General features: G+C 39.8%; 3 protein-coding genes across 4 annotated transcripts in view; all 3 read left to right on the top strand.

The window, feature by feature from the left end:
- The first annotated feature begins 1,541 nt into the window (after window positions 1-1,541).
- LOC136675548 (cullin-1) lies at window positions 1,542-14,053 on the top strand. Its single transcript, XM_066652141.1, has 22 exons — window positions 1,542-1,855; window positions 5,863-6,194; window positions 6,485-6,662; window positions 7,173-7,340; window positions 7,424-7,474; window positions 7,612-7,702; window positions 7,943-8,106; window positions 8,476-8,638; window positions 8,969-9,099; window positions 9,215-9,322; window positions 9,492-9,598; window positions 9,752-9,800; window positions 10,032-10,163; window positions 10,487-10,604; window positions 10,890-10,966; window positions 11,078-11,209; window positions 11,473-11,565; window positions 11,669-11,716; window positions 11,867-11,949; window positions 12,179-12,284; window positions 12,439-12,552; window positions 13,251-14,053. Exons 2-22 carry the CDS (start codon window positions 6,055-6,057, stop codon window positions 13,329-13,331), a joined length of 2,334 nt encoding a protein of 777 aa, XP_066508238.1. The 5' UTR covers window positions 1,542-1,855; window positions 5,863-6,054; the 3' UTR covers window positions 13,332-14,053.
- Window positions 14,054-15,758: 1,705 nt separating this feature from the next.
- Window positions 15,759-23,400, top strand: LOC136675622 (maternal DNA replication licensing factor mcm6-like). Of its 2 annotated transcripts, none has more exons than XM_066652268.1 (17): window positions 15,759-16,041; window positions 16,129-16,275; window positions 17,966-18,076; window positions 18,432-18,681; window positions 18,906-19,071; window positions 19,305-19,450; window positions 19,575-19,725; window positions 19,874-20,015; window positions 20,102-20,243; window positions 20,336-20,443; window positions 20,551-20,706; window positions 20,842-20,970; window positions 21,146-21,307; window positions 21,934-22,063; window positions 22,171-22,365; window positions 22,540-22,679; window positions 22,917-23,400. In XM_066652268.1, the coding sequence occupies exons 1-17, from the start codon at window positions 15,941-15,943 to the stop codon at window positions 23,037-23,039; spliced, it is 2,499 nt and encodes an 832-aa protein (XP_066508365.1). In that variant the 5' UTR covers window positions 15,759-15,940; the 3' UTR covers window positions 23,040-23,400. The 2 variants fall into 2 exon arrangements, with proteins under 2 accessions (XP_066508365.1, XP_066508366.1); XM_066652269.1 differs by having other exon boundaries at window positions 15,764-16,041; window positions 21,934-22,048; window positions 22,917-23,386.
- Window positions 23,136-27,788, top strand: part of LOC136675452 (uncharacterized) — a 32,060-nt gene continuing 27,407 nt past the window's right edge. Inside the window, exons 1-3 of the mRNA XM_066652005.1 lie at window positions 23,136-23,220; window positions 24,061-24,070; window positions 27,426-27,607. Of these exons, the coding sequence (XP_066508102.1) occupies window positions 23,136-23,220; window positions 24,061-24,070; window positions 27,426-27,607 (277 nt within the window). The remainder of the gene's footprint in view (window positions 23,221-24,060; window positions 24,071-27,425; window positions 27,608-27,788) is intronic.

The raw sequence follows: 27,788 nt of genomic DNA, 5'->3' as shown, positions 1-27,788 counted from the left end.
CAGGCCAGCTGGCATTATGTAGCATTCCTCATCTATTATGTTTATTCATTGTAACATTTTAACATTACTGGACTTAAATGAGGCTACATCCAAATCATAGTCATTATGTTGTAATGTCATTGTAATGAATTAATTACCTGCTTGTTTCAATGCAAGTTTTTTTGTTTACTTTTGTTTTTCCACACTCAGTAATGTGTTACAGTATTATCAAAACCTGCTTGTTAAAGGTTGTAAGAATATTGAAAGTTCAGTTATGAAAGCATTGCAAATGTGAATAAAATGTTGGATTGTTTCTGCTTTGATACCCGGTGGACATTGAGGGGTCATGACCTCACCAACATCCAGGACATTTGGTAGTTTTGACATTTGGGGCAGCATTGTGGTGCTGTAAGTAGTGTCACTTTCACATAGCTCCAGCGTCCTGTGGTTGATGGTTCGGTCCCTGCCTCAGGTCACTGTCTGAGAGGAGGTCCCCCTGTGTCTGTGAGGGTTGCACCCAGTGATTCTGTATATGCTTCAGACCCACCATGACCTGGAACAAGATGATGTGGTTACAGACAATGCATTGAATGTAATAATAATAGTTGCATTTGGAAATATTTATGATACCATAATGCGAATAGAATAAACTTCATCAGAAGGATTGTAAATTAAATGTGAACAGCAGAAAATGTGCATAATTTAACAATAATTGTTCTCTAGGTATTACTGTTTACACATCTAGATATCAGAGGACAAAATATAAAATATTATCCTCTGTGTCATCTGATATCAAGGATACTGAGAGTCTGTTTTTGCTTTACTCCAGCATCTCTAAACATCTGTAATTAAGTATTAGAATATTTCATTAAGGATTTGATATTGCATTCAGTAACAGTAACATTTGTGAGGACAGATACTGCTAACTGGAGCTGTATTAAAAACGCCACTAATCCAAAAGTTATTGAACAGAACTCTATAAATGTGCTCCACAGCCCATCTTATCTGATTTTTGGTATATTATTGGCTTATTTATGGTTTAAAACAGCAGTGTTCCAAAGACGCAAAATGCAAATTCAAACAGCCAGGGTTTCTGATGTCAAATATCTAAGAAACCAATCCTGTCAACTAGTGGGTGGGGCTTTTGAGCTGCAGGGCATGTGAGCTGTGAAGGAGTGGGTGGAGATAGCGGCGAGAACTGATTATATCTGTATGTAGTCAAAGCAAGCTAAGGCATTAGAGGACTTTTTTCTAGGAAAACACTTCGGTTATTATTTTTTTAATCAACTGGGATTTAATATAAATTCCCAGTGAGTGGAACTTTAAGATTCAATCTATGGTCAAAATATGTGTCTCAAATCACTCCCTGCTCTCTATGTAGTGCACTGCAGAGGCCATGAAAATAAATCCTCAGATCAAGAAAGTTTACTAAAGGCTTAATATTAGACATAAAATGTGTTATCTGCGCATTACTTCATGAGCTGTAAAGTGCACTACACGGGGAGTAGGACGCCATTTAAGGGACGATATAATTCACTGAGCGGGAAAGGGGCCCGGGAGCGGAACGTTATTTGGAGCCTCGTGTTTCCGAGCGCTGTGTTTGTGTGAGCGCGGATCTGACGAAGTGTTTTCTGTTGTATTTGGGGCTCTCTCTCCCTCTCCCTCTCCCTCTCTCTTTCTCTCGGTGTGGAGAGCTGCTGCTGCTTTGTTCGAGAAAACTGGGAATACTGAGGATATTTGGGACATTTCCAGGTCAATTTCAGCACCGAAGCTTTATTGGGAGACTTTGCTGTGGAGTCCCGCCCGAAAACTGTGGATTTAAAGCAGTGTTTTATTTGTTTTTGGGTTTGTTTGGGAGCTGGAGATTCGGACGATGGTAAGACCGCCAAATTCAGCCGGTTTTCCTCTAATGTAATACTGTTAACATTTAATAGTAGTTCTAATAACAGTAGTGTGAATTATTCTTCTGTGGATCTTCTTATTCTTACTCAGTGTATTTCCGTAGTGTAGGTGTGCAAGTTTTAAATAAAGAGCTTGGCTTCAGTTTAGGTGTTTGCTGACCTGCTCGTGGCTATATAGAACTGGAGGTAACGTTATACCACACCATATAATTTTCTCAGCCAAATATTTAAATCCTAAAGTTGGGATTTGTACAATAGTAATGTCCCCAAGTCCATTGTTTCCTATTGGACAGTCTTGAGTTATCTGGATAACTTAGGAATCTTGCTTTGTGCTATACCCCCGATCTGAACTGTGTTCTTATGTGTGTAATTATAATCTGTCTGTGTTCTGTTTGATTTACCTCTTAGATTATATTGTGCAAAACTCTTATCCAAGCAGTTAGCACTTTAACTCGGGTGCTATTCATATTTACACTAAAATATTATTCTGTACTGTTCCAAATACAGTCTTTAAATCACAGATTCAGACAGTCAGGGTTTCTTATGTCATAATACTAAAGAACCAATCCTGTTAACATGGGGGCAGAGCTTTTAAGCTGCAGGTGAGTGTCAAAAAGATGGATGGATTTGGTGTAAAGGACTAGTTGTATATTCAAAGATGTGTGTGTGTAATGACTAAAAACAAATCTGTAGTTACATGTAAGTCACATAGAAGCCATTAATGGGATTTGTTTTATCGTTTTAATTTGTAAATTTGTTATTTTGATAAACAGGGGTTTAACAGATGACTGGGGGGAGTCTTTTAATTCTTTACATTTATTTAAGTAAAATTTATCTATTTTAGGCATGGTGCAGAATGTTTAGCTGAACCATGCAATATACTTTCAGGACATTCTTAAATGTATTTGGTAGATTTCAAAGTTTGGCTGAAATAGCTAAAAAAAAAAAAGCTAATAAGTATGTAAATTAACTCCTTAGAAATAACCTCAATGAGTTTCTACAGCTATAGCTTTTACGTTTAAATAATCCTTAGCTACGTATAACCTGTGTACATCAGTAATTATGTGCACATTGTCATTTAACAAAATAAATCCCAGCAGCTAAAAAGCTCTCAGATGGGACCAGGAAAGAGATGGGCTTTAACATATACAGAATATACCTTTCATGAAAAATGTAGACGTTCACTCGTATTGTGCAGATGTATAATTTCTGCATTTAAGAGAATATTGGGGATTGAGTGTTTGTTACATAAAACACCATTAGGATTAAAACCTAATGATTTTGCTTCCAGATGGGAATTGGCTAAATGTGTTCACCACTGGAGACCATTAGTTTCCCATAGAAAACCTTGAGATGGTATTAGAAAACCAATAAATGACTCTAAAGTCACCCCTTAAAGCTACAAGTATATTTTGCACTACATATCCTCTAGCAAAAGCAACTCAAAACAGCTCTCTTACAAGATTGTGTTTAGAAAATTAAAACCAAATTCTTTAGGAAATATTTTACATCTTAGATATAACAACTGGGATCATTTAATTAGATTTTTTACTTCACCGTCTAAGATTATGTTAACTGTAAAGTGGCTAAAGTAGCTATGTGGCAGATATATGATGTGTACGATATTTTTGTTGTTATTAAAGGAGTTTATAGAGAAATCATGAAAAAAAGAAAGCTAAAGGCCTCTAATATATTTCAGGTTAAACTCATTAGCGAATAATGCTGATATAAAACCAGATTACCTGTTAACGTTAAACATTTTAACCAGTTAATTGAATGAACACCCCGAACAGCTGTGCTGTTCAGTATAATAAGACAAAGTTGTTTAAAACATATCGGAAATATATGTGTTTTCAGGCCAGACGTTGTTAGCTGAAAGAGGGCCCACAAGCTCCTGCTAACTGCTAGCACATTCTCTGACGATATAATGTTATTTAAGCGCAATTTGCAGTCATTTTAAAATAAATGTAATAGTTGGTTAAACAGTGTTTTACGTAAATGGCTTTCAATGAGTTGTGAAATGTTCATATTAAACCTTTATGTCATTAAGTTAATGACGAAGCTTAAGTTAGCTTCTCATTCGAATTTTCCGTTCCACCTTAAACGGTCTATGCAACTGCTGTGACATTTAAGGTGGAATAGACAATTAGCCTGAGAAGCTGGGAATGGGAAGTAAACCTCCGTCGAATATGATTATGGCTGTTGGCTTTTATTTATTTATTTATTTATTTTTTTTGGTCAAAGCAGGTGTACAGTTGCTGTTTGTGTGATACCAATTTAGCGCATATTAAGGCTGTCCCATTGCAGTCTGAGGATACACTTTATGTCCAAAAATGTTTGGATACTTGCTCACCCAAAGCTTTGTCTTAAAACATGGGTAATAACGAGTTTTGTCCCCCGTTCTCTACATTAACAGAAAGATGCATTAGTGAAGTCGGGTATTGATGTGGGATTATTGGACAGTTTTTGCATGCATTATTGCTAAATGCATTAGTTGGTGTCTAAATACATGTCATGCATCCTAAAAGAGCATGTAAAGGTGTTACATCTTTACAGTAAAAAAACATTTATATTCCAGCTCACCTCCATTGATCTTTGGTCCTGAGATGTCACCTCAACCTGATCCAAGGTCCTTGATCTCTGATTTCTCTAACTAAATTGTTCGCTGTGAAATAAACATTTATTAACTTTTTTTTCCTCATAGTTTTCTTTACTTATGGTTGGGGATATGTAGTTGTTTTTCATCTTTTGAGTGGTGGGATGCTGTTCTCTCACTGTATTGATTAAATCACGCATGAGAACAAGCCAAAGCAATACGATACACCTCAGGCTGAAGCATCATGTAATGGGACTTGCTGCATGAAGGTTGTGTAACTGTAGCCCTAGCTTCATTTTTCTAAATGAAAAGCAGCAAGTGAAGATGCCCTTAAAACAGTGCAGAGCTTTGCTTCTCTAAGTGACTTTCTGATAGACAACAATTTGTTGGTTTAACTGCATCATCAAACTAATTGCCCATGCAGTCTCCAAGTTTAAGAGCTCATGATCTGATGTCAGGATGTTGCAAGCTTGCTTGGTTTACAGCAGCATCTCTGGCTTCAAGCGGTCTGCCGCCTATTTTCAGTTTCATGCTCACGCTCTTGGAGCTGTTGCCATGGATACAAAGAGGAAACCCCAGGATATAATGAATAGGGTGGCTTCCTTACATACAGTGATTATCCTCTGAAATAGTTGCAGATACATTTTCTTTATTACTCTTGAATTTGATTTTAGTATTTTTATTTACTTTTCTCTTCAAATCTACTGACGTCACGCTTTCAGCCTCTTTCCCCATGCCTTCTGAGAATGACTTGAATTTCATGCCACAGGGAAGCTTCAGTTAGCTGGCAGCCCAAGGACAGCACCTTGCATATGCACCATTTCAGTTCCTCTCCTTTTAATATGACGAGATGTTCTGACTTGTCACACGGAACATGCTGCATCACCTGCTTGCTAGAGCAGTTGAGTCTTTAATCCCCACTGTTTGTGCTGTGGAGATCAAAAAGGACTCTTTCATGTGGATGCATTCTACTACTGTGCCTTAACTGTAACTGTAACTGAAGCAGTTTCCTTCACTGATCTGCCCCCCTCTTCTTCAAGCAAATACTTCTAAAATCAGTGTGCAAATAGTGTAGGGCTGTGGTGAATTTCAAAACTTACTTATATCCACATTAAAGGCAGCTATTGAAATATACTTATTTCAAAGAAGTAATAATACATTTCTGCCAACATTTAATTAGATAAGTGCCTGGGATATATTGGATTTCAGGCTGTGGCATTACATTTTAGCCCTGTTACAGAGAATTGACATTACTGTTTACTCAAGATGGCAATTGATGTGACAGTTCCATTCATAACTCACCAGATCATGCACATATAAAACTCTAAATATAGCTTCAGACTCTGTACTTATATAACCTCATATCTTCTCTGGTGATTTCTGCAGGTCTCTTTCCTGACTGTTACTTGAAAGTGACTCCACCGATTGCCAGGGTTGACTCCTGTGTCCACTGTGCCCTATGGATGACTAGCTGCCCACCGACTCTTTGACAAGGGAAGCTAAGAGCGGAAAACCAGGAGGAGCATCTCACGTGGGTCAGCAGGGCAGAGAGGGAGTGAGTTGGTTGGAGGGGAGAGGATGTCGTCCAACAGAGGCCAGAACCCTCATGGACTCAAACAGATTGGACTGGACCAGATCTGGGATGACCTGCGGGCGGGCATTCAGCAGGTCTACACTCGCCAGAGCATGGCCAAGTCACGCTACATGGAGCTCTACACGTATCCTCACATACACGCGTGTGTGTGTAAGAATCAGGTTGTTAAATAGCTTTAGGCACATGGTTGGAGTGTGTAATAATACATAGACTGAGGTTTGAATCACCAACTTTAAGGTTGCAATAATTTTGGCAATTAGAAGTAGAAAATAGCTGGTTTATTGTTTAGTTAAAAATATAAATTTGAGAGGATGCTCTGAGGACCAAATACCGCACAAAGACCATATTTGGCAGACAGTATGTGGCCTGTTTCTAGTTTAACCTGTTGTTGAAACCTTAATTTCCTGCTCCCAGTCATGTGTATAATTACTGCACCAGTGTTCACCAGTCTAACCAGCCCCGCGGGCCGGGCATCCCCCCGTCCAAGCCTTCCAAGAAGGCACCAACGCCAGGAGGAGCCCAATTTGTGGGCCTGGAGCTCTACAAGCGACTGAAAGAGTTTCTGAAGAATTACCTTACAAGCTTACTAAAGGTATGGTATTGATTTTTACACATTCATGTTAAGTTGTTTTAGAGAGAAAGCCAATTTGATGCTGAGGATTAATCACATGCTTCAAAGATAAATGTGACTCACTTTTAAAAATATTTGTGCAACATTTTGTTGTTGTTAATTGTATTAGAATTTTGTGTAAAATGTTATATTGACGTTGTTGCACCCTTGGTAGCAGATGCAGCAATAGCAAAAAGTCACTTTAGCATTTGTTCAGTGCCAGGCCTGTCATCAGCTGTTTAAATTTCCAGACATTGGCTTTAAGTGGTAACTTTATCTAAAACTAATTACTTATTTATGGATTTCCTTGACTTTAATCCGTCTTTAAAGGTCTTTGCTTTTCTAGTCAGTTTGCTTTTCCCAGTCACTAGCAGTTTGCAGTTCATCTGTAACTTAAATTGTTCAATGTAGCACATTCGAAAGGATGATAGATGTTAGTTGTTTCATTTAAGCTTGACCGTCCAATATCCAATTTATTCCTTTCCCTCTTAGGATGGAGAGGACCTGATGGATGAGAGTGTGTTGAAATTTTACACACAGCAGTGGGAAGACTACCGGTTCTCTAGTAAAGTGCTTAACGGTATCTGTGCCTACCTCAACCGCCATTGGGTGCGGCGTGAATGTGACGAAGGACGCAAGGGCATTTATGAAATTTACTCGGTATGATTTCAGCAGATTCAGACTGATTTGAAAGTGTCCTTTATACTTTGGAGTTTAACGTTTTGCGCTTTTCCACTGTTTAGCTTGCGTTGGTGACATGGCGAGAATGCCTCTTTCGACCTCTGAATAGACAGGTCAGTGCTTCAGGTTGTGAAAGAGTTTCCTTGGGAATAATCCACATAACACTGCAACAAAAAAAGCAGCTAAAACAGTTGTTCCTAACTCTCTTTTTCTTCCCATTCTCAAACTGTTCCTCTATTGATTTTCCTAGGTTACAAATGCAGTTTTGAAGCTTATTGAGAAGGAGAGGAATGGAGAGACCATCAACACCAGACTTATCAGTGGAGTGGTTCAGTCTTACGGTGTGTTATCTCAAGATCACAAATCAAAAACAGCTTAGACTGACTTGTTTTAATTTTGATATTGAATGTCTACTAGGATGCTGTAAAAAGTGAAACACACGTTCTTGTTGTTGCCATTTATATAAATATTAAAAGTAGCTATTTGTAGATGGGTTACATAAACTGTGTTTTGACATGTCCTAGTTTTATGGATTAATGTCCTTTAGTAACAGGGATTTTCACCTCTGCTTCATTCTGTAGTGGAGCTGGGCCTGAATGAAGATGATGCGTTCGCTAAGGGGCCGACTCTGTCCGTCTATAAAGAATACTTCGAGACTCAGTTCCTGGCAGACACTGAGCGGTTTTACACAAGAGAAAGCACAGAGTTCCTCCAGCAAAATCCTGTCACTGAGTACATGAAAAAGGTGAGGATGCAAGGATATGAGTGTGTTGGTGATAATATCGGATTCTACACATACACAAGCTTTTAAGGCTTGGGGATATCAAAATATTTTCTTATGTACACACATGCATATGGACTTTAAAGTATCATTAATATCCACTAATGTTGCCCTCTTGCCAGGTATAATCACTTTTCATTGCCTAAACCTTAATTTTGAACATGTCACAGCAGTATCAGAACTAATTCACAAATGAATGAAAACTGAAATTACTTCCAGGTTATGATTTTAATCTGAATTCTAATCATTGACCATTATTAATTTTATGGTCTTTTTTCATATTCGTCTTCCTCCTAGTCCAAAAATCTAAGCTCTTGTCTATGTATGTCGCAGGCTGAAGCTCGTCTGCTGGAAGAACAGAGGAGGGTGCAGGTTTACCTTCATGAGAGCACACAGGACGAGCTTGCCAGAAAGTGTGAGCAGGTTCTCATCGAGAAGCACCTAGAAATCTTCCACACTGAGTTCCAGAACCTTCTGGACGCAGATAAGAATGAAGGTATTGGACGGGCACTTAACTGAACAAGGTCTTTTGATATGACAATTCTCACTGACAACTTAAGATACATTATTGCACCCCATGTTGCACATTCTGCATGATGTAATCATTTTGATGTTATAAGGTTGGGCAATACTCTTTACAGTTGATGGAAAACATATTTTGATAAATATTAAGTACATAAAAAGAGAAAACAACAATAAAGATAAATATTAAATGAATAGACATGACACTCAAAATAAAAACAAATTATACATATAAGTTGTTGTGCATAATAAGAGTGTGGGGGGGAAAGCTCCATGACCATAAGGCTTTTTTCTGTGTCTTCAGATCTGGGTCGCATGTACAACTTGGTGTCAAGGATCACAGATGGTTTGGGAGAGCTCAAAAAGCTTCTAGAAACACATATCTACAACCAAGGCTTGGCTGCTATTGAAAAATGTGGGGAGGCTGCTCTTAACGTAAGTGCAGATTGTCTAGACATGCTCAAACACTTGCCTCATGAATTATAATATCGCTATCTTTGTTTCTAGCTTGTTTGTTGACATCTGTGTATGCCATGTATCTTTAACGCAGGACCCCAAAATGTATGTCCAGACAATTTTGGACGTCCATAAGAAATATAATGCTTTGGTGATGTCTGCATTCAACAACGACGCTGGCTTTGTTGCTGCGCTGGATAAGGTAATGCTTTTTATTATAGTAACTGCACTGGGTGATTACCACATGTGAGTTATCAGTACCAACAGATGTAGAAATCCAAATTGTGCAGCAATTATGAAAATACCATGGTATCAGAACAGATATGTTTAATTTCTGTTGAGAAAGTTGCCACATTCCCTCTTTATAACAGGCCTGTGGACGCTTCATCAACAACAATGCTGTCACTAAGATGGTCCAGTCCTCCAGCAAATCTCCTGAACTTCTGGCCCGATACTGTGACTCTCTACTAAAAAAGAGGTATGTCTGAACATGCACGAATTGATTCAGCAATCCCTCAGTTACTCTTCAGAAACATGTAAATGCATGTTAAATTTTCCAGAGTGTGGACGGTTTTTCTCTGCTTTTTTTTTGGCCTGGATCTGACAAACCTTTGCTTCTGTATTCAAACAGCTCCAAAAACCCAGAGGAAGCAGAGCTGGAAGACACTCTGAATCAAGTGGTGAGTTTTTACACTGAACAGAAGGCTAATGGCCTGAAGTTAGGTGACAGGGTGACAATATTGTTATATACAGTATTGCTTTCTGAATGATACTCAGAAAATGGAGCATAATTGGACAAATGTTGTTTAATTATAAAATTTTTCTTAATACTTTTTCACAAATTAGCCCTAATGTTTCCCGCAGCACTTTGTTACATATCAGCATTTGAATTATCACATTTCCTCCTTTAGATGGTGGTCTTTAAGTACATTGAGGATAAGGATGTGTTCCAAAAGTTCTATGCAAAGATGCTAGCCAAACGATTGGTCCACCAGAACAGCGCCAGTGATGATGCTGAAGCCAGCATGATCTCCAAACTGAAGGTACAATCTTATATAAAAATTAAACATATTGTTTATAAAAGTATAAAATATTCAGCTTACTTAAAGTATGCCAAAAATAAAAACTGAATTCTTTTTTTTTTTTTTTTACCTTTTTAATCCTTTTGAATAGAATGGTATGCTTTAACACCAGATGATGGCAGGTGATAAAAACAGATTAATTATTTGTCAATGAAGCCCAAAAAATATTTTATTATGTGTGTCAAAGCAGGGGGTTTATTTCTGGCCAGTCGAGGCAATCCTGTTATAGTTGAATGCTGACTGATCAGGTTGCATTCTGAATATGAATCTGTATCCTCTTGCAGCAAGCATGCGGCTTTGAGTACACGTCCAAGCTACAGCGCATGTTCCAGGACATTGGCGTCAGTAAAGATCTGAATGAGCAATTCAAGAAGCACCTCACCAACTCGGAACCTTTAGACTGTAAGTACACATTAATTTAACTGAAGCTGAATGATGACTGTATCCAAATATTTGCTCAGTTTATTAATAAATCATGAACTGGGTGGGTGACGAATGACCCACGCCAAACGGATTATAACCCTACTGTGTTTACACAAAGCAATTTCCATTAGAGGTCATAATTAAGATGTAGGTTCTAGCCCAAATGAAATGTAGGTTTACAATCTATTATTTATCCTTTCATTAAAAGTGGCAGTAATTTCCTCCAGTTTTCCAGAGTGCTCATACACTGTGTCTTCTCTTTAGTGGACTTCAGTATCCAGGTGCTAAGCTCTGGTTCCTGGCCTTTCCAGCAATCCTGCACTTTTGCTTTGCCTTCTGAGGTACGGCATACAGCAAATACATCACCAGGCCTTGCATTTTTAAATCACGCTTTTAACTTAGTTTCATAGTTGTTTACCGAATGCACTATTGCCCTCTCCACCCTCACACAGCTGGAGAGGAGCTACCAAAGGTTCACAGCCTTCTACGCCAGCAGGCACAGTGGCCGCAAGCTCACCTGGCTCTACCATCTGTCCAAAGGAGAACTGGTCACCAACTGCTTCAAGAACAGATACACCCTACAGGTAGGACAAACATTCAACAAGAACATTCTTTTAAATACCCCTTTTAGGAACATTTGATGAGCTTCAGATTGTCAAATAATTGAGATTTAATTTACTTGTCACCAAAACTGTTGGTCACATGGTTCACTGTGTTCTTCTGGTTGGAAACCAATAAAAATGACTAAACTAATAATTTTGCCGAAGGTAATTATTGTGTGCATATTGCTGGACTTCAGTTGTCACTACATCAAGTTTGGTAAGCATTTCTCTGTTTGTATCTCCAGGCCTCAACATTTCAGATGGCCATCCTGCTACAGTACAACACTGAAGACGTGTACACAGTCCAGCAGCTGACTGACAGCACTCAGATTAAAATAGTGAGTAGCTTAGATCAAAAAGGCTGGACAGAACCCTGTAGTGAAGAACCCCTTGACTTTCATCTAAAAACATAATAAACATTTATTCTTTATATATTTGCAGGATATTTTGGTGCAAGTTCTGCAGATTTTATTGAAGTCTAAGTTACTGGTAAGTGATTATTTATAATGCTGATTGACCTGATTAAATTCAGCTCATGGTTAGCAGTTATCGCGCTTTCATTAACATTCTGTTAAGCAGGGCTACCTTGTGATACGAGTACTGTATGCTGATTTGTTTTGCTGTATGTTAATGGTGCAGGTCCTGGAGGATGAGAACGCTAATGTTGACGAAGTGGAGTTTAAACCAGACACACTCATAAAACTCTACTTGGGTTATAAAAAGTAGGTCACTGAATTGTATATATATTTTTACATATATACATGACTAAGCACTGTGCAACACAGTATTATATTAACATAATATTAACAGGATAGAGGCAGAAGGGACTACATGTAAAAAAATTAGCTTGCAGCTAACCGATAAACTGATCACAAATCAGTGTTTTCCTGCTCTTTTCCATGCATTTGTTAGTCTAATCTAAATTAATTCCTGATCCCCTTTTTTGCTCAGTAAAAAGCTGCGAGTGAACATAAACGTACCAATGAAGACAGAGCAGAAGCAAGAACAGGAAACCACCCACAAAAACATTGAGGAAGACAGGAAACTCTTGATACAGGTGAGTGCTCACACTGCAATCCGCTGGGACATTGCGTATACCTCAAACTGTTTTTTCTTGCGGTGAATTTCCCCAAATCTGACATGAGAGACTGAAATGGGTAATGCCTTTTTAGTTTGATACTAAAACAACTCCTATCTCTGTGTTCCTGCAGGCGGCCATAGTGCGAATCATGAAGATGAGGAAGATGCTGAAGCACCAGCAGCTTCTGGCAGAAGTCCTTAATCAGCTCTCTTCCAGATTCAAGCCCAGAGTTCCTGTCATCAAGGTAAATAATGCTTAGTGTGATGAAAATATGTGAAATATAGAAAACTGTAAAATATATAGCACACACGGCAGTTTCTGTACTAGTTTTTGTGTTCCTCATTGTCATTAAGAAGATAGGATAGCACTTTGTAGTTGTCATAGAGCATCAAAATTTCCATGCGCAGCACTGTTTAAAGGAACACTAGGTAAGGTTTAGTAGTTTTGCTCCTGGGTTCCACATACAATGAAGGGAGCGTTTAGATTCCTACCCTCCTCCAGACGTTAGCGTGCAACTTCGGCAGTGCTGAGGCTGGAGAAGCAACAACAGAGGCTCTTTTCTCCTAAATACAGCATAGTGATATTGAAGCTATAATTTTAAGCTAAAGATAGTACCTAGTGTGCAAACATTGTTCTCTGTGGGGTTTTGATGGCTTTAAGCCAGAAGAACACTAGTGAAATCAGGTATTGATGTTGCATGATTAGTTCTGGATCATAGAATTCAATCCAAACCATACCTTAGATGTTTAGTGGTGCTCCATTACTCCACAACAGCTCAGTTTCTCTACAGCACAATGCTTGTGGGCTTTGTACTACTCTAGCCAATGCTTAGCATTGAGCATGGTGGAATTAGTATGTGTGCAGTTGAACCTATGTCCACAATAGGTACGCTTTTAAATTAGCTGTATTCACTCAATCCATGGGTTCTCTTTTGTCTTTCAGAAATGTATCGACATCCTCATAGAGAAGGAGTACCTGGAAAGAGTGGACGGTGAAAAGGACACCTACAGCTATTTGGCTTAAACCTTTTCTTCTCGTTCACCCCTACACACTTTCCCTCTGTCTCTCGCCCTTTTAATTGTCTATCCGTAATAAACATTATTCCTTTTGACGTTCGACCCATGTCGTTGGGAATATACAAGCGCAGGACCTATTTCTGAAAGGAAGGAAGACAGAACCCAGAGTGTGTGTGTGCGCGCGTTTGTGTGTTTTGTGTGTAATTCATCGTAAAGCAGGCGTCTGCTGAGCTGGACTTCCCTTTAAAGCACCACAAACGTGTCGGAGCAGCTCGCTTCACCTGACCCCGGCTCAGGACGGACCGACTTCATCCTTGTAAATAAACCTGAACAGAGACCTACTACCTTAAATCTTCTGAAATAAACAAACTATTACTGAAAAACCCAATCAGAAACCCTTCATGTTAGGGTTTGCATGCAACCTGCCTATCTGCATTTAAATGGAAGAAAGGTAATCATCCCAAACAAACTGAAAAGTAAGGAAGTATTAGAAGAATTATGATTACCGCCACATAGCGTTGCGGCTTTGAAGACCAGGAAGTTAAGTTTTAAAAAAAGAAAAAAGAAGGTGCAATTTTATCTGCACGTCCCAGGAATAAGAATGTGTTACCAGGTCCTTAGATGTGTACTCAGTATCATTTCCTTCTATCAGAGAAAAAGAAAACATTTGTATAGTGTGGGTCACTTTTTTAAATGTGTGGTAAATAATAATAAAAAAAATAATTAAAAGTTTCTTTATGCGGTGTGAGGCTGTGGAGTCATTGGGGCAGCTGGGTGTTCTTGAGGACATACTGATGTTAAACGCAAATGGATATCTGACCACTTGTTATATCGACCTACATATGTAAATATTATGTACTGTGTGAAATTGTTTTACTTGATTTATACGACCACTACATTGAGGGAAAACTTGCTGCTTATAAAACATTGTTTTCACAGTTGCAGAAAGGTCATCACACAAAATATTTGAATGTTTTAATAGAATAAATGCAGGGATCATTAATTTTTAGGACATATTCTTATTGCTCAATAATCAGACTTGTCAATAGATGATCATTTTTGGGTCCACAACTTTAAGTCAGACCAACAGAAATGCTCCAAAATTAGTTCATTGGAGATTTAATTTCCTCCAGTATATAAGTGTCCTGTAGGTAAATGTATTATTTGAAATTCTCAGAAAAGAGTATATTTATGTATCTCTGTGATGCACTTGAATGAACTTGTGTGGTTTTATTGACTGTTACATTTTGGATCTGTCCCAGTCCCCAAGGTTCTTTTTGAAGTACACGTTTGTAAATTTGGAAATCTGTAACTGGACAGTTCATCTGGGCCACAGGATGTTCACAGTGTGAACTTTGTGACAGACACCACACTTTCTTGTGTTCCATTGTGATTCTGTGACATTTTATACAGAGTTTTATTTCAAGAGTTAGGAGAGTAAGGGAAACACATTTTCTTTATTGTAAAGTGGGAGTAGAAATACGCGGACATGTCCTCTTTTTTTAGGCTTAAAAAATGTCCGTCCGGAATTTCACAAACGTCTGGGATTTTGTTTTTCTAGAGCTTACATAATATTTCGAGAAGCGTTTCGTTCACAAATTAGTCCCGCCCTCTCGTACTCAGATTGGTTCGCTTGAGTGAGAAGGGGCGTGGTGAAGTAGCCTAAAATCTTCTGATTGGACGGTCTGACTGTAGAGCTACCGTTATTGGTCGATAACCTTCTCTGTAAACATTTAATTGGTCAGTCTGCACGTCAGTAGTCCTTGTTTACGTCAAGCGAAGTTCATGTACCTACCCTCATCTCGAGCAGCTATGACGAAACGTAAATGTACGTTCTCGGATGATTTAAAAAAGAAATTCCCATGTTTTGTATAGCAAATAAAGGTGTAAAGGACATAAAAGCACACGTAGGTTCAGCTACGCACCATCTCAGATCTGGTCAGCCTAGTAGAAATGTTCATGAGTCATCTATCTGGAGACTAAATGTTAACAAAAAAAATGTTGTCACCTTAATCATGTTCACTTTCACAGTTAAAAAGGGCAATAAAGTGTATTCCAGTTCTAAGGCCTTGAACACATGCACCCTTCTGATTCACTTTTTCATAAGGTCACAAAAGGACATCAAAGGTTTGTAGGACTCGGATTGAGAATTGGGACAGTGCCAAGTTGGGGCACCTCCAGAGCACCCTTGATAAGGGCAGGGCTTAAATGTAGGGGAGCAGTAGAGGGGTGAAAGGAGATAGTGGAGTCAGAGCATTAGGATTTTTTTTTTTTGGTTCTTGAAAATATGGGTTTTTGAGGTTTATGACGTCACTGAATTTGCCAACGTAATACTGTTGTTGGAAACCTAATTTGAAGTGAAAGTGCTTAGACACTGAATTCGACATCTTATTTCACTCATGATACATCATCATGTGATCAAGTGCCAGAAGGGCTTCAGCCAATCATTGACGTCACAACTCACCTGCTGGTGTTCAGGCTTCATTAGTGTGTCGAGTTTCTTTTTTGGCTCTTTTTCATACTCCTGCTCTTCTCCTTCTTTCTCTCGCCGGTCTCTCGTTTCTCCGGCTCTCCTTCTCCGTTTCCCTGCCTTTTTATAGCGTGCTGTACTCAGTCATGGAGCCTGCAGCGGCGGCAGAGAGCAGCGCGGTGGGGCTGCAGGTGAAGGACGACCTCGCCGAGAAATGTCAAAAACTCTTTCTGGAGTTTCTGGAGGAGTAAGGACATTCCCTTTTGATAAATCCACTCCTAGTCCGAACACTACACCTACTCGGCCCTCAGACGTGTGTTTGGGCTGTTTTCAGGTTTCAGGATAAAGCAGGAGACCCGCTGTATTTATCTGAAGCTCAGGAGCTGATAAGACCTGAGAGAAATACACTGACCGTCAGCTTCACCAATATCGAGCAATACAACCAGCAACTGGCCACCTCCATCCAGGAGGAGTACTACAGGTAAACACACATCATGCAGATAAGGAAGTGTTAAATGCGAGAAAAGGCAGGAGGTGGAAATGATGCTGGATAAATGTTGAGATTTTAAGTCGTAAATTGTTATTATAACGTCCAAAATCAACTCTGAGATGGTGGTTGAGATTATAACTGACAACTACAGGGGTTGGACAATGAAACTGAAACACCTGTCATTTTAGTGTGGGAGGTTTGTTGTGTGGCTAAATTGGAGCAGGCTGGTGGCCAATCTTCATTAATTGCACATTGCACCAGTAAGAGCAGCGTGTGAAGGGTTAATTAGCAGAGGGTAAGAGCACAGTTTTGCTCAAAATATTGCAATGCACACAACATCGTGGGTGACATACCAGAGTTCAAAAGAGGACAAATTGTTGGTGCACGTCTTGCTGGCGCATCTGTGACCAAGACAGCAAGTCTTTGTGATGTATCAAGAGCCACGGTATCCAGGGTAATGTCAGCATACCACCAAGAAGGACGTAACACATCCAACAGGATTAACTGTGGACGCAAGAGGACGCTGTCTGAAAGGGATGTTTGGGCGCGGACCCGGATTGTATCCAAAAAACAAAACCACGGCTGACCAAATCATGGCAGAATTAAATGTGCACCTCAACTCTCCTGTTTCCACCAGAACTGTCCGTCAGGAGCTCCACAGGGTCAATATACACGACCTTTGGTCACTCATGCCAATGCCAAATGTTGGTTTCAATGCTGCAATGAGTGCAAATCCTGGGCTGTGGACAATGTGAAACATTCTCTGAGTCCACCTTTACTGTTTTCCCCACATCCGGGAGAGTTACGGTGTGGAGAAGCCCCAAAGAAGCGTACCACCCAGACTGTTGCATGCCCAGAGTGAAGCTTGGGGGTGGATCAGTGATGGTTTGGGCTGCCATATCATGGCATTCCCTTGGCCCAATACTTGTGCTAGATGGGCACAAGGACTACTGAACCATTCTGGAGGACCATGTGCATCCAATGGTTCAAACATTGTATCCTGAAGGCGGTGCCGTGTATCAGGACGACAATGCACCAATACACACAGTAAGACTGGTGAAAGATTGGTTTGATGAACATGAAAGTGAAGTTGAACATCTCCCATGGCCTGCACAGTCACCAGATCTAAATATTATTGAGCCACTTTGGGGTGTTGTGGAGGAGCGAGTCAGGAAACGTTTTCCTCCACCAGCATCACGTAGTGACCTGGCCACTATCCTGCAAGAAGAATGGCTTAAAATCCCTCTGACCACTGTGCAGGACTTGTACATGTCGCTCCCAAGACGAATTGACGCTGTATTGGCTGCAAAAGGAGGCCCTGCACCATACTAATAAATTATTGGGGTATAAAACCAGGTGTTTCAGTGAAGTCCAACCCCTGTAGGTTACAAGCTTAACAATAGGTAAAAGTGAAACATGCCCCTACCCCATTTTTTTACCCCGTTTTTCTTCTTGAGACATTTGCTTGTATAAACAACCATGAGCATAACCACCAATATTATCTGTTTAACCGTCCAAATCTGTGCAAAACAGGCCTTGTTAATAGACTACTTTGAGAAATAACTTATATTTTAAGTTTGGGTTTTAAAAATTGCAGAATGCTTCCTGTCTGTGACCTTGTGTCCTTTATAAAATGATGGTCTTGTTGTGATTGTGTTGATGTTCTTGATTCTCTCCTCAGGGTTTACCCATACCTTTGCAGAGCTGTTCGCCACTTCGCCCGTGACCATGGGAATATACCACCAGCTAAAGAGTTTTACGTGGCGTTTTCTGATTTTCCTTCACGACAGAGGTTCACACATCATACTGTACAACTATATGGATTCTTAAAGGGGCCAAGTGTGACTTCCTCTAGTGATTCCTCATGTTATTAAACCAATGTTTTTAGCCAGTATACTGACCCCCGATGGACTGGATGTGTCAGAGATTCTGTACACAATTTTAAACATGGCTGCCCCAGTGTGAGAGCCTGCTCTATGTAGCGTAAAACTGCCTCATTTAGTGCTACAAAGCTAAGATGCCATTTGCAGTGGGACATGTGTAAAAAATAAATAAATGAACCCCTTCATGAATTTATTGCATATACTATTATTTTGCAAAAAACATTTTTTCCCTTTTTAATCCTGTTTTCTCTCTCTTCTGCCCAGAATCCGTGAGCTGTCCACTGCTCGTATTGGCACTCTGCTGCGGATCAGTGGTCAGGTGGTGCGGACACACCCTGTTCACCCAGAGCTGGTCAGTGGAACCTTCCTCTGTCTGGACTGCCAGTCGGTTATTAAAGACGTGGAGCAGCAGTTTAAATACACACAGCCTACAATCTGCAAAAACCCTGTGTGCGCCAACCGCCGCAGATTCATGCTGGATACCAACAAATCCCGCTTTGTTGACTTTCAGAAGGTGATGTTAGTAAATGTGGCCAATAAAATCTCCCCCTTATTTCAAATGTCGTCAGTCAGGGTGGTGTCTGAAGTGTTGGAAGCTTGTGTTGCAGCTTATTTATCTTTTCAGTGTTAATGTATAGACCTTTTCTAAACTTGATGTATATTGTAATCTCCAAAACTCAACACATGAACATAGTGAGTGTGTGTGTGTATTCATGTTCAATGTCTCTGTGGTGTCAGGTGCGGATTCAGGAGACTCAAGCAGAACTTCCTCGAGGCTCGATCCCCCGCAGTGTGGAGGTGATCCTGAGAGCTGAGGCAGTGGAGACGGCTCAGGCTGGAGACCGCTGTGACTTCACTGGGACTCTTATTGTTGTGCCAGATGTTTCTGCCATGGCTTTGTCTGGTACGGGTACCGTCATTCCTTTTTATTCACCCTCTTGTTTATTACCTTCATGTCAGTGGTACCTTACAAATCCTCATGTAATGGGAAAAGATCAGAATGCTCTTTTTATGTGAATGTGAGTTTTAAAGTTAAGGATATGTTTTAACACATTTTTTTTCCAATTTGTGTAACCTAGCAACAAAATGACCCATGTGAAGCTGATAGTGTATGGTTCTGGCTTTATTGTGGTTCAGGCACCAGAGCAGAGACCAGCAGCAGAGTGACTGGAAAGGAGGGCTTTGAGGCAGATGGGATTCAGGGCCTGAAGGCTCTGGGGGTTCGAGAGCTGTCCTACAGACTGGCCTTTCTGGCTAATTATGTCGCCCCAACTAACCCCAGGGTGAGGGACAATGGTTTAAACGTTCTTCTGGGCCCCAAGGACATGTGTTTTGGAAAATATGGTTCAAGCAAAAGACAGAGTTAGATTTAAGGCACATTTTGAAGCCCGTTCACACTTTGTCCAGTTTGGAGGAACAGAGCTGCGTCAGGAGGACCAGACAGCGGAGAGTGTGAAGAACCAGATGACAGTTCAGGAATGGGAGAAGGTGTTTGAGATGAGTCAGGATAAGAATCTCTACCACAACCTCTGCACCAGCCTCTTCCCCACCATCCATGGTGAGTGTTGCTCTGTACTTATGCTGTATTTTTGCCTCTGGTCATTAGTACTGGACTTTATGGGTTGGAAGATACAAAAATTTGACTTATTGAACAGCACTGAATCATTTTATGTTTCCACATTGTTAATGTGTACAACTGCTCACAGGGAATGATGAAATCAAGCGAGGGATTTTGCTGATGCTATTTGGCGGTGTTGCAAAGACGACCATGGAGGGGACATCTCTGAGAGGGGACATCAATGTCTGCATCGTCGGAGACCCCAGCACTTCTAAAAGCCAGTTCCTCAAGTATATACAAGTATTAATCATAAAGCATTTAAGAAATAGTACATACTCATTTTAACAGTATACCCATGGTTCCTGTTGATTCTTAGACACGTTGAGGACTTTGTGCCGAGGGCTGTGTACACCAGTGGAAAGGCTAGCAGTGCCGCAGGTCTGACCGCTGCTGTGGTCAAAGATGAGGAGTCTCACGAGTTTGTCATTGAGGCTGGAGCCCTGATGCTTGCTGACAATGTGAGTAGCTTAAATTAGGACCCTTTTGTTTGCCTATAACGCCAAGGGTTTGTTTTTTGTTGTTTTATTGTGTACGAATCCTATTTTCTCAGGGGGTGTGCTGTATTGATGAGTTTGATAAAATGGACCTCAAAGACCAAGTGGCCATCCATGAAGCCATGGAACAGCAGACCATCTCCATCACAAAAGCTGGCGTGAAGGTGCAACTGTGGGTGATTTTTATATATATATAAAAAAAGCTTTATTAGCTGATATCTATTAATATGTGTTGGATTTGGCTTTCTCCCTGTGTGTCTGTTTTCTTTAGGCCACTCTGAATGCTCGCACGTCGATCCTGGCAGCAGCCAACCCCATCGATGGCAGATACAACCGCTCCAAGTCTCTGAAGCAGAACGTCAACATGTCCGCCCCCATCATGTCCAGATTTGACCTGTTCTTTATTCTGGTTGATGAGTGCAATGAGGTGAGGGTCACACCGGTGGATCAGAATGTGGTTTTAGTGAAAAACTATGGCGCTGAAACATACGTTGTGTTAATATGAGGGTTTCTCGTTAGTCTTAATCTTTTAATGTTTAAGTTGTTTCACCCCTCTCCCTAGGTGACAGATTATGCCATAGCAAGGCGTATTGTAGACCTCCATGCCAGGAATATAGACTCAGTGGAGCGTGTTTACGCTGCAGAAGACATCCAGAGGTACATATTGTTTGCGCGGCAGTTTCAGCCAAAGGTGAGAAACTGACCTTATTTACTGTATTACTGTGGTATTTAACTCATTTTAGAACAATGTATCTACCTTTCTTTAGAGTTACACAAAATATGAAGGGTCCTGTATGTTGTATCCAATTAGTATGTTATGTTTTTCTGTTGGTACAAGGGCTATGACGGTTGTTGCTGTGTTGTAGATAACTGTTGAGGCTCAGGAGTTTGTGGTGGAGCAGTATAAACGACTGCGGCAGAGAGATGGAGGAGGAACAACTAAATCCGCCTGGAGAATCACCGTCCGGCAGCTGGAGAGCATGCTGCGTCTCTCAGAGGCCATGGCTCGCCTCTACTGCTCAGATGAGGTCAGGAACTCCAGACAGTCATTGACAATATCCTGAAGGTGTTCTGCTTTATAGTGCACACTCACACTGTACATTGAACTGAACATTGTACTTTGGCAAATGAATAGTAATTGTGTCTCTTTAAAATGCACTTTGACTGGGTTGCTTAATTTTGGCATGCCACAGTATAATGCTGGTACACTTGAACTGAATTATAAACATTCATTCATTATCTGTAAGCGCTTATCCAAGTCAGGGTCGCGGTGGGTCCAGAGCCTACCTGGAATCATTGGGCACAAGGCAGGAATATGCGCCAGTCCTTCACAGGGCAACACACACATTCACTCTCACACTCGCACCTACGGACACATTTGAGTTGCAAATCTACCTGCAACGTGTGTTTTTGGACTGTGGGAGGAAACCGGAGCACCCGGAGGAAACCCACGCAGACACGGGGAGAACACACCAACTCCTCACAGACAGTCACCCGGAGTGGGAATCGAACCCACAACCTCAAAGAGCTGTGACTGTGACATTACCTGCTGCGCCACCGTGCCGTCCTGAATTCTAAACAGTGTAGATATAAAGCCAATGGGTCTTTGTTTCCTTACTTGAGAAACGGATTGTAATACTGACTCTGTTTTAAGGTTCAACCCAAGCATGTGAAAGAAGCCTTCAGACTTCTGAATAAGTCCATCATTCGTGTTGACTCTCCTGATATCAATTTTGACCAGGAACAGGACGATAATGAGGATATGAATGGTAAATTTATATTTGGTAAAGGTTTTTTTTTTGTTTGTTTGTTTTTTTTATATTATTTCTGTGAGCAGAAATTTGTTAACATTCAAGACAATGTTCTGGAAACACTTGTCATTTCCCTCCAGATCAGAATGAGATTTTAGCGGGGCAGGTGAATGGTCAGAACAGCAGGCCTGCTGATGCTGTAGAGGCAATGGACACTGGTGAGTCTGAGCGGCAGGAGAAGACATCCACAGCCAAACAAGCACTGCGCATGTCCTTTGCAGAGTACCGTAGGCTCTCCAACCTGCTGGTTCTTCACATGCAGAAAATGGAGCAATGTGAGTCTCAAACCCCCAATGTTCAGCTTTTTTAATTAGCAATGATGTAGTTGTTGTACTTGGTTACTGGTTAGATTGTAAATCACATACAAGCTCAGGCTACAGCATGATTCATCCTGAAATTTTCATGGGTATGTGGACTATTATCTGTAACTGAGCTTCTGTTTTTCCCAGTGGATGAAGAGTCCTCTCTAAAGAAGAGTGAGCTCATCAACTGGTACTTGAAGGAAATTGAGAGCGAGATTGAGTCTGAGGTTGAACTCATCGCAAAGAAGAGTCTTATTGAAAAAGTGTTGCACAGACTGATCCATTATGTGAGTGTTTTAGACTTCAACTCTGCTAAAGGCACTCACAGTATGTAGTCAAGTATTCTCAAGCTGTGAACCTAGGTTTCTGAATGTGGAGTTGATACGCAGGTTAAAGTGAAGTTATTGTAGTGGTGGGACTATTTTAGTTTTTAATTTGGGTTTCACCAGCCCAAGTGTAAACTGCATGTGTGATTGGCAGTTAATTGTGTTTTCTTTTTTTTTTTTCTTTACATTTACTCACAGGATCATATTATCATAGAGCTGACGAAAACAGGCCTGAAAAAGGTCAGTGATGGGGGAGACGAACCAGTCCTGGAGGAAGACCCCTTCCTAGTGGTCAATCCCAATTACATATTGGAGGACTAGAGGAGTTTAGAATGACTTCCTCCACCTAACATTTTGTGTTTGTAAATTGTGTTTTTTGTGTAATATACGAAAAATAAATATATTAACTCTGAGACCATGGAGAACTTCCTGGTTCAACCACAAGGTGGAGCTGTGGTCTTGTTCCAGTGCAGAGTGGAGTACGTGGATCAAGTCTTGATCAGTGAGGTAGATACAGACTGTATTTAGACAGCTTTTGGAATAAAGTAGTGAATTGAAGTGTGTCTGGTTACGTTATTCTTAGTCACTTTATAATCCAAGTAACTGCACAGAACAGAAAACAATACGCTAAATTTGAGGTTTAAACTTATGTGAATCTGTGTTAATCTCATTGACCTTAATGATATGACCGTTTTTAATTGGCCCTGTAGGATTCAGAAAACTATGGTTAATGTATTTACCATTTAATTAAATGTAAAATGGCTTAATTTGAATATTTCAATTCCCCTGAGACTGGTTGACCACTTCAAAGGGGAAAGAAACCGTTTGAATCTGGATTGGATCACTGGTATTTTGGCCCCTTAAGCTTTGACCACAAACATTATTAAACAATGGCTAATACAAGTGGACAAATGCTCCCAGATGAGTAAGTGCGTTTGTGTCCCCCTTGGTTAAACAACCAGGAGGAAACCTTGTTGGGGGGGGTGTCTCTCCCCTTCCTTTCTCCAGCACAGATGGGTGTGTTATGTAATAGATCATGGATATACTACAGTATCCTCACATATTAATGCAAGTTGCTAGTATTTTAAGTTGCTTTTCAAATATGGGATTTTTTTTTAAAAAAAAATCTTTATTTCAACCGTTAAAATACTTGTTTACACAAAGTTGTAGCATTTATATCGCCTTTACAGACATTAATTTATAAATGCCCTACAGGGGTTTACAATATATTGGACAGCAAAAGCCTAGCTTTACTGTAGATCATTTCTGTGATGGTTTGAATGCCTGAGCATCTCTTCTTGGACTTATTTCTTTTCTGTATTTTACTTCTGGATATTTTTAGGAATGGAAAGGTACCAGACATTTCCTCTGAGTTGTGATCGATTTATATTAAAGTGCTGTTGACAGAACGATGTTAAGCTAAAAAAATAAAAAAAGGATATTGATATTTAAATTATAAAGAAATCTTTATATATTTATGTGTATGGAAAGTCAGTGAATTTCCATGGACCCTAGCAGTCGACCGTTAGACTCTGAAATGGAATTCTGGCTCAAGTGAAATCGCTCGTGCCTTTGGACAAGGCGGCGCCTGATTGGTCGATGCTGCAGCCACGTGCACCTTCTCTTCTACGCCGTGACGAATAGGATGCGAGCGCGTGCGAGTAAAGCGGCCGCGTGCGTGAGAGGATGTCGCGCGAACCGTGGACCGTTGCGTGCGAAGCGCGAGTCCCTTTCGTGACCCAGTGATGCTTCTGTGTGATTCAGTTCATCGAACCGATTCATTAAAACAATCATTCAGTGAATCTAGCTTCAGTAATTCATTTAGGCTATTCACCAAAAGAGCATAATATAAAGATGTGTATGATCTTGAGTGGTCGGATTAAATATTTCATTACATTTATATGGTTCTGCACATTTTAAGGAACATAGTTTTAGAAATAAAACAATACATCTATGTGGTTTATGTTATCTTTTAATTTTTATGATATAATTGATTTATTTTCAAAATTATACTATGCACAGAAGTGACAATCCTCTGTTGGAGATTTTAGAAAATCATCAGCAACACCTTATTTATAAAATTATTTATTGATTATTAATTATTAAATATTATAAACTATTATTGATTATTATTTGTTATTTCTTCTCCTTTTTCAAAAGCAGTAGTAATGTGACCATAAATTGATTCTATAAATTGTAAATTGTTATTTATTGTTTAATTAATTAATGACATATGTGTGTATGTTTTTTTTAAATATATAAATGTCTGACAAAATTGCCATAAATGGACGGTGATTCAGTTGTGAATCGGTTCCAATGAACTCGTTCACTCTTTGACCGAATCTTATTTCGCTACTTTTGTCTCAGTGAGAGGAATCCGCATCATCCAGCACCTGAAACACAGGGATGAGAAACGCCACCCTACCGCCTATAAAACACCAAACCCCACGCACTCGGTCATTTATAAACCATCAGCTCTGTCTCCTCCACAAGAATCACCGTGTTATATTTAGGGCTAGTGCTTTTAAGTGAATAAGAAAGTGGCTTACACTCAGCCTATATACATTAGGCTACACTTGTATTGTGTGGAACAGTGTTGAGCGTCGCCTAGAAGGAAGACAAAGTTGGATTACCTTACACCACTTAGCTTTGGGTGAGTAGCCTAAAATATTTTAATTTGTGTTTATAAGCATGTTAATGCACTTAGTATGCCGGAGTTGTATATTCAGCTCTTGGTTATGTTTCTGTCATTCCCTGCAACTTAAGTTTGTATTGCCACTGTAATTTATTACCTTTACTGTTTGATTTCCCGCTGCTTCTCTCTTTACTAGTTGTTGTTGTATTTATTATTCTACGGGACCCATGGGTTAGGTTGCAGATCTACCCGCTCCTAAAACTTTGCCCAGTGTCTATTCCGCTCTTTAGAACATGTGCTGTTTTAGTGAGGAGTGTAAACAGGTGTGGGATGGTTCTTTTTGTTCAGAGTGAATTTTCCGGAGGTCTTCAAATCATGATTCCACCTGGAGACTGTCTGTACGCGGGGAGGAAGAGGAGGAAGCCCATTCAAAAACAGCTGAGTATTCCTCTGCGTTTATAACCTCTACATACTGTAATCTGTTTGTTTGTGTGTGTGTCTGCATTTCATATCTTCACAGGGCATAATGCTGCTTCTTTCTGGTGGAATGGGGGGAAAACTTGATTATTTAATTTCACCAAAACGTGTTTTTATGCTCGGTTCTGCTATTCTGAGACATCTTATAACCCTTGGTAAACCGTACCCAACCAGAGAGAGGCTAGCTGTGCTCTCCTAGCCTTGGACGGCTGTGGCATCATCTGGTGATCTCCTTATGATTGGACTAGTGTTTTGAATGTCCTATACTTGCCAAAAAGGCTTCTACGTTGTACTATAGATGTGTTGTTTTAATAGAGGAGTTCTTTCTGGTGTTGTATAGAACTATATCTTGATTTAAAATATATATATAACAGCTAATAAATCATTGCACAACTTAGATTATCACTTAAGTCACTTCTGTGGTGTTTATTTTGTATCAGGGTTTTGTTGGTTCCAGTGAATTCCAGTTGGATATTGTTTGATGTTTAATTTATGATATTTATTCCTCCTGTGAGTTATTTTTTTTTCGTAGTAGATTATAATGCTTGTTGTTGTCAGGAAACATTCAGCACTATCATCTCATGCAGTGTTTGTGGCTTTAAAAAATTAAAAAGCTAAAAGTCTTTGCTCTCAGGGCTTTGAGACTCTGAAAGCAGAGATTAAACACGTATAACAACCTGATAACTATTTCCTGTACATTCCACCCAGTTCTGAGGAGGACTCGGTCTCTTTTATTGATCTAAGCTTTTCCTTCAACTGGAAAAAGAATGAAACGGCTGAAATGAATTTATTTCAAACACATCATATCTTTAAAATGGTAACTTTACAGGACATTACGCTTTAATGGAAATCTTTGTAAAAACACAACATTAATATTGAGATTTCATTAAGATATTTTGACATTTTGCAAAGACAAACTGTAATTTAATCATTATTTTGAATGTTAACAAACAGTGAAATGGAATTAATTTTTTTAACTGACAGCAGTTTTGGTGCTGAGATTTCTTGATTGTATTCTGATGTTTCAGAAAAGACTAAGAGGGTCTACTAGCAGCTATAAGTAAAGTTCAACCAAAAACCCAGAGAGGTGTAGTATCACTCACTCTATAATTGTATAAAACAATTCAGGAATCTTTTCAGTTAAGCTACTTTTGATCTTTGTTGGGCGTGACTGAATTTGTCTTATGTGTCATGTGGTCTGCCAAAGCACCAATCGTAGTTTGCTATACACTCGCATTACTGCCACTGACACCTTGGGTTTACGATGCCATGGTAATTCTGATAGTTTCAAACAGACAGCATCTTCATAGGCTTGAAGCATCTAACTATGTTTTTTATGTATGTATGTATGTATATGTGTGTGTGTATGTAGTGAATATAACATGTAAAATGTGTATACAATGGCATGTATGTTAAAAAAATAATAATTATAATACATCTTCATATACTACAAAATAATTGGACAGCAGTTTACTTTAACAATATGACATTGTGGCACACATCCGAGACCTTTGTCAAAAACATGCGGTTTTTATTGTAATAAACCAGTTTTCCTACAGTGTAGAATAAAACGTGCATCTTTTCCATTCAAACAGAAAACCAGCCCCAACGAACCAAAAGACCAATCCGTCCAAAAGGCACCGTGACCGTCTGAATGCTGAGCTGGACCGGCTGGCCAGTCTGCTGCCCTTCACACCAGAAGTCATCTCCAAACTGGACAAGCTCTCAGTGCTGCGCCTCAGTGTCAGCTACCTCCGCGTCAAGAGCTTCTTCCAGGGTGAGGCTATATTCTCAAACAGCAATTTATTACCGATTTCATCAGCCATACATCCATTTTATTTACTGTCCAGAAGAACAGGTACATGTGATTACAGAGAGTCTGTATGCAGCTTTTATAGTTCTAAAATATATTCAAGAAATACTATTTTGCCTGAGAAGGCACAGGCCGTATTCCTGCA

The sequence above is a fragment of the Hoplias malabaricus genome, chromosome X1 (genome assembly GCF_029633855.1).
Source record: "Hoplias malabaricus isolate fHopMal1 chromosome X1, fHopMal1.hap1, whole genome shotgun sequence".
NCBI classification, from domain to species: domain Eukaryota; kingdom Metazoa; phylum Chordata; class Actinopteri; order Characiformes; family Erythrinidae; genus Hoplias; species Hoplias malabaricus.
This window is presented reverse-complemented; position numbering and strand designations above follow the sequence as displayed.

What these genes read in the sequence shown, in the direction of transcription:
- LOC136675548 (XM_066652141.1), top strand. Translation starts at nt 6,055, where the DNA reads ATGTCGTCCAACAGAGGCCAGAACCCTCATGGACTCAAACAGATTGGA. An exon ending in ACAGCACTCAGATTAAAATA is followed by an intron (nt 11,566 to 11,668) that starts GTGAGTAGCTTA and finishes ATATATTTGCAG; the next exon opens with GATATTTTGGTGCAAGTTCT. An exon ending in CTCTACTTGGGTTATAAAAA is followed by an intron (nt 11,950 to 12,178) that starts GTAGGTCACTGA and finishes TTTTTTGCTCAG; the next exon opens with TAAAAAGCTGCGAGTGAACA.
- LOC136675622 (XM_066652268.1), top strand. Translation starts at nt 15,941, where the DNA reads ATGGAGCCTGCAGCGGCGGCAGAGAGCAGCGCGGTGGGGCTGCAGGTG. An exon ending in TTTCTGGAGTTTCTGGAGGA is followed by an intron (nt 16,042 to 16,128) that starts GTAAGGACATTC and finishes GGCTGTTTTCAG; the next exon opens with GTTTCAGGATAAAGCAGGAG. An exon ending in TTCTGCCATGGCTTTGTCTG is followed by an intron (nt 19,072 to 19,304) that starts GTACGGGTACCG and finishes ATTGTGGTTCAG; the next exon opens with GCACCAGAGCAGAGACCAGC.